A 6,832-nucleotide genomic window follows, 5' to 3' on the forward strand; every position below is an offset into this window, starting at 1 on the left:
ATATATTATGTATATTATATATATGTATGTATATTATGTATATACATATATGTATATATACATATATATATGCGTGTGTATGTATATATACGTATATATATACATACACACACATATATATGTATGTATATATAGAGAGAGACAGAGAGAGAGACAGAGAGAGACAGAGAGAGAGAGACACACACACACACAGAGACAGAGAGAGACAGAGAGGGAGAGTAGGCAGAGTCAGGAAGAAGTCATATAGCCGCCATAGAGATAGATGCCTCCGCCTGAGCCCACTAAAATTTTGCCGGTAGGCCACAACCTTGTTCTGATACACAGATTAATGGAGATGGGTTAGTTTAGGATTTAAGAGCTAGCTAGCAAAATGTTTAAGCTATTGGCTAAACAGTATTACAAATAATATAGTGATTATTTCATGGTCTGGACAGCCAGGAATGAACTAACCACTCCCCCCAACGTTAACCCCAAAATCTGGGGGGAAGAAATGTCATATGGCTTATTTTTTATGTTTTTTTTGAGATACAGTTTCACAATGCAGCTGCATTGACTGACCTCAAAGCTTTCCTCCTTCTACCTCAGTCTCCAGAGTCATGCTCATTACAGGTGTACATCTCATTTCCCACTGGAATTAACAAATTAGGCATGGAAGAACACGGATTTGATATGCCCATGAGTTCTTTTGATTGCTGTAACTGTTGAGTAAGAACCAAGTTGAGGGGGTCACACCTGGAAGATATTTAATAACCACTGAGTGCTATTTGCAATGTACATTACAAATTGTAGATGAGACCAGCAATTGTGACAGGAGAAAGAAAGAGTCAGAGACCTGGAGCTTTCTTGTACCTCCCAGCAAATGAATAGGGCCAGCTAACTGGATCCAGCCATTCAAAATTCACCAACATTCCGAATAGGAAAAGTAGAGAATTGTAATATGTAACACACTGGATGTTAGGCATCGTTCTTTGGGCATACTCTTTCCTCGTACCGTGCCAGATCGTTTTCAAGTTATCTCATGAAGTCTTTAGTGAGGCCTCTGAAAATGGGTTCAGGATTTCTAGCCAAATGTAGTAGTGCCCATGTATCATCCCAGCTTATAGGTAGCTGATCCAAAAAGATTATGAGTTTGAGACCAACATTGAGTTCAAGGCCCACCTGGGTTATACAGGGAGACAAAAAGGAATAGTGACAGCAAAGAAGAAAAGAATTCCTGAGTATGGGACTATTTAGTAACATTAGGGACTTATGGATATCTGTGTGTACATGGACATAATAGTGAAAAACATTAAATGAACATGTAATGATGCCAACAATGTTTATCAAAGTATGAGGCTCATGTTAACTTTCTGCTTTCACACCCTCTATAATGTAGCTATCTACGCTTATCGGTTTCTTTGTGCACACAAAATGATGTTAAGTAATTTTTATGAGTCATCATAGTTAAACCTCATCCCAACCTTAGAAGTTGGACACAAGTGACTCATCCAATGATGACAGGGCAGACCAAAGTGTTGACTGATACTAATTGGTGGGATATTGGCACATGGCCCCTGGGACAGTGCTTGGTAAAGGAATACTACAACATTTAACAGGGTTGGACTGGTGACAGTGGGCTTGAAGTTTCTCACCCTGTTCTGAACTGGGATGGAGATAACAGAAATTTTGCCAAGAATCTTTGTGCCCATGCATGTAAGTCCGTAGAAGATTGAAATGTAGCTTGTCAGTGGTGATCAAAAATGGATTACAAAGTGAGCTAACGTTTAGTTCTGTGTGTCCTTTTCTGCTAGATTTGCAGGAATGTACTTTTCGGGTCTGTATGATACAAAACACAGACTAGCACTGGATAGAGGTGTGTAATTAATAGTCATACTTGACTATGTTGTTTGAAGTCCAGATTTCCACAATGATATAAACACATTTCAATGTTAGACTGTACAAACTAGTAAGAGCTTGAGTTTCTGTAAACATTTAATTATACATGAGTATTATCAGACTATGGCAATTGTTGCTCCTAAATGAGGAAAGCACTTAGTGTGCAGACACTAATGGGGACATCTTTCATCTTCTTATCACACTATGCTTTGGGCTTATTGTTATCTATTTTCCGAGAGAGTAGGAGTGCCTTTTTTTAGCCTAAAATCATTCTTTACAACGTAAGCAGTAGACAGGAGCTGTGAAGATTTAATGAGACAAACAACATTCAGTGAAACTGACAGCCTTTATTTCTCTCTGTTGTGTGTGTTGTGTTCTCTCTCTTTACAGATGGACCCTATTCAGAAAGCCGTAATAAACCATACATTCGGGGTTCCTCTTCCTCATCGGAGAAAGCAAATCATCTCATGCAACATTTGCCAGTTGAGATTTAATTCAGATGTGAGTGGTAACTTTTTCAATAACAAAACGTATTATATGGTTTCAGTTTTCAGGTTTCTTTTTTTCCCAGCAACCGAGCATGCTCAAATCCAAAGAAAGCATGCAAGTCCTAATGTTCTTTAATTTGGAGTTTACCATTTCACATTATATTATTTACTATAAAAATGCATGTATATCTAGATATACTTAAAGTTTTATTCTTTATTTTGCTTTTAGTATCTTGAGAATACTTAATGTATATCATATGCTTTGTTTTTGGAGATTAGCAAATTCAAAACCAGTGAAGATTTTAATAGGTTACATCTCTGAAGTAAGACAGATCATTCTCTAAGACCAAGACTTTTCCTTCAACTGTGTCTGCTAACTATCGACAGACTCCCAGTTCCAAATTAGTGCTTTGGGAAGTAAGTGTTGTGTGTATTTGTGTGTGTGTGCACATGCACACACACCCACACCCATGTACTCTCCGAAGTGCAAATGAGCAGGAAGCTCCAAAGACTTCAATTTCTAAAACACAAGTAGAACAAAATTTCCATAAGAAACAACATAGAAGGGAGATGTCTGGGGACTTGGCCAGTGGTTTAAAAGTGCTGGGGAGGCTTTACACACTGTTTACAATTCTCGTGAAGTGGAAGGTAGATTGTAGATCCATCCCAGTGATTCCACTGTTTACTTGTAACTAATATGAAAATGTTTGTGACATTTTCTCAACCCTTAAGTCTGCCTTGGTGACGAATTAGTCCTGAGAGGCACAGAAGAAAGAATTATGTACCTTGATGCAACAGGAATTGGATACCCAGTGCTCAGTCTGTGAGCAAATGGAAGGCCCTTGCTTGCTATCTGAATGGACCCCCATCCTGGCCTGTCATTTCCTGTGCAAAGTTTTCAGTCTGTGTGGAGAATGTCATCTGTTGAGAACACCATAGGGTGCCAGTCACAGAAAATGCATGGGGCCTAGATGGATGACTCATTTTTTTTCTGTAACAGAACAGTTCATTTTATGTGAGGATTTTTCAGACCGTGGAACTCACATCTTCTGTTGCAGTTCAAACAGTCCTTCCCCTGACTTGAAATAAGGGTGCGTTCCTCATCCTGTCCCATTGCATTTGAATTTTATAGACTTCCCTTAGTGCACTCGAGTAGTTTGTAATCAGTAGAAGAAACTTACTAGTTCTAGAGGTGGGAAGACCAAGCCTCAACTGCTGGCAATTTCAGAGTCTGGCAGAGAGCTGCTGCCTGTTTTAGAGGTGATACATTCTCACTAGGCTTTGACAAACCAGACTGATGAAGCAGCTCCATGGAACACCAGTTTCTGTTCTCATGGTCTGATCACATTAACAACGGTCTCAACCCCTACTGGTTTACCTCATGGGTTAGGATTTCAACATGAGAGGTTGACTGGAGCAGAAACCCCAAGCCACAACACCACTTGAATGGTTCTAATAGTATATTAGCTGGTTAAATGTGCCTTACCCTCTCCAAGGAGTGGATGGGGTGGCAAGTGGGGGGAATGGGAGGAGGGGAGGGAGTGGGAACTTGGAATAGATATGTATAATGAAGTTATTTGTTCCATGACATGCTTTTGTTTCATAAGTAGCAATTATACTTCCTAGGACTCAGGAGCAGTGTTGTAAACTGTGAGCTCATTTCAGAACACTGGACGAATGAAAACCATTTCTGTCACCATTATTCAACCTTGCTTTTGCCTAGTTTCTGTTTCCCTTACATTGAATTGAAATTTTACTTTGAAAATTACCAGATAAAGATGACAAGACTCTCCTAAACCAAGTTGCCAGCTTTTCACACATGATGAGACCATTTTATTTACTACTTCCATCTTCCAACAATTCACTACCAGTATTTTCTACTCTATTTAAGAGCAGTTGTGTGTGTTGGGAGTCAGAAGGATGTTTCAGTATCTAGATCTAGCATTCACTGGACCTAAGACTGGCTGCAAGAATTCTTCTTGCCATGTCAGACGAGGACTTTGGATTGATCTTTCCCAGTAATGAGTCTCTCAGCATTTCCAGGTGGTGGTTCCAATTTGGGAGAGTGTTTCTTTTCTTTTCTTTCTTTCTTTTTTCCTTTTTAAATTTTTTTTTAAAAAGAGAAAACAAACTAGCTTTCTTCATTTCACATACCAATCCCAGTTTCCACTCCCTCCCTTCCTCCCATTTCCTCCACCTTCTCCCCAACACCACCCCTGATCCACTCCCCAGAGAGGATAAGGAACATTGCTCCAAGGTGATATTCAAACCATGATTAAGAACTAGAAATGGCATCCAATAAACTTTTAAAGACCTTTACATTCTCAGATGCCATTATTATCATTAATTTGTAGAAGGTAATCCAAGAATTTTTACCATATTTCTTTTCTCCTATACGATCTCATTTTCTTATTAAAAGACAATATTCATTTATTTTCCTAATAGTGTTTCTAGGTGGCGTAGGGTCTACATGTATGTTTATCAGAAATAACTGGCTACTGTTTTCACAATTTTGCTGCATGGCATGTGATCAAAGGAATTTAGGCAAGCTACTGTGGTATTTAGGCTTACAGATCTTGGTCATAATTAACCACTTAAGGCTTGACCGTGACAAGACAGAATGGGTACTAGTTGTCTATGTGCACTGCCCTTGGAAAGAACACAAATATATCACCTCATTTTTCTGGTGGCAAGAAGAATAACATAGGTCTCTCTGGGTGTTATCGGGGTATTAAAAGGATTTTGTTGCTCTTGGGGGCTCCGAAGAAGACAGCTCTGTCTGGGTTCCAGCTCATAGAGACTTGTGAGCCTCTCCATTTCTCTAGATAACAAAGGCTGTTTAGTTCCTCACCCAGTTGTTTTAACACTTCTCTCTGACTTCTGCACAGCAACAGATCATACTGGGCCAATCTAATAATCTAAGATAATTGCATCACTTTTAATCCAACTGACTTGCAACTTTAATTGAATCTGCTAATCTAACTTCACTTTTCCATGGCATATATCTCATGTTAGGTTTTGAAGGGGAGAGATATTAGCCTTCTTTCAGAAGTGGCTCTTTACTGTGGATGCTTTCTGAGGAATTCTGACCATTGCTCCAACTGTGTATCATGGACATTAACTTATAAGCCATGAAATTATAAAACACAGAGTTCATTTGCTCTGTATTTTATGTTACTAAACATTCATTATTCTTACATTTCCCTTTATATTTAATGTTTGGTGTAAATTCACCATATAAGATTAATCTTTAAATGACTGTTATATTTGTTTAGTTACACACATATGTTCATGAGCATGCATGTGAAAGTCGGAGTCAATTTTTCCTTTCAACATGTGTGTCCCAAGGATCCTACTGATGTCCTCAGCCTTAGCATGGGAAGCAATGTGATTGTGTGTTTACTGACCTGCAATATCTAAAGTACTAATTTTATAAACTGTTTAGATGCTGAATATCAATTAGATTTATTAATTAATAACGCCATAATGATACAACCCCTATATATAGATCAACATACATGTATATGATATTTAACCCCAAGGAAGCACTTCCTAACCCCAAACCTCTGGCCATTTGTTCTTTCCAGGTAATCTGGATTTTATTTCTTGTTTCTGATTTTAAGCCTAGGATGTTCTGGAGCAACATCGTAATTCACGTGTATGTGTGATTGAATTTTCTTTCACTAGCAAAGTGTTTTTGCCACAGGAAGCTTTTTACATTTCAAAGCTTCTTTTCTTTCCAGGAAAAATAATAGCTTACAATTCTTTTCATCTCTGGATCATGAAAATTCAATTTCTTTTCTATCACTAAGCTTTTATTTATTTTTTAACCCTTCATATTAAAAGCTATGTAGTTTGATGTTGTACATACCTGTTTCCTATATGCTACAACTTCCAGTTAGGTTCCTGCAGATAGGTTTTACAATATCATAAATTTTATTCCATTCAATGAAATCAGATTGCCTTTTCTCGATACAAACTTTTCATGGAATAAAAGATTTTAATATTCATATGAATATATTGGGGTTACACAAAAACATCCAATAAAGGCTGAAAGGTTGTAATGTGCTCAATTATTTTATCATCGTCTTAAAATAAGCCCAGTCTACTATGTGGCCTGAGCAAGTTAGTGAGTATGCCTTTGAAAAACAACTCAAAACTGGACCAATATGGATACAAGATGATTGAGTGAAAGAAAGAACAAATACTTAATGATTGTTTGTAGAACATGAAATAAGGTCTCAAATTCCAAGCCAAGAAATATAAATTTTTTTATAGTCAAACTCATAATAACAGTATTTTATTGTATTTTAGAGGCAGAAGAAACTGATAATTTCTTATGCCAAAGCTAAGTGATACTGTAAGAGATTTGTAAGTGGCCAGGTGACAAATAGCTGATGTTCTTGTTGCATTTCTCTTGCAGTGATAAAATGCCCTCACTAAAAGCAACCAATGGAAGGAGGACTTTT

General features: G+C 37.7%; 1 protein-coding gene across 4 annotated transcripts in view; it reads left to right on the forward strand.

The window, feature by feature from the left end:
• The window catches only part of Znf385d (zinc finger protein 385D), an 888,814-nt gene that overhangs the window by 739,451 nt on the left and 142,531 nt on the right, over window positions 1-6,832 (forward strand). For all 4 annotated transcript variants that reach the window (XM_026779790.1, XM_013346872.2, XM_005348567.3 and 1 more), the window contains one exon: window positions 2,266-2,376. In XM_026779790.1, the coding sequence (XP_026635591.1) occupies window positions 2,266-2,376 (111 nt within the window). The remainder of the gene's footprint in view (window positions 1-2,265; window positions 2,377-6,832) is intronic.

This window comes from Microtus ochrogaster, chromosome 6 (assembly GCF_000317375.1).
Source record: "Microtus ochrogaster isolate Prairie Vole_2 chromosome 6, MicOch1.0, whole genome shotgun sequence".
Classification (NCBI taxonomy): Eukaryota; Metazoa; Chordata; class Mammalia; order Rodentia; family Cricetidae; genus Microtus; species Microtus ochrogaster.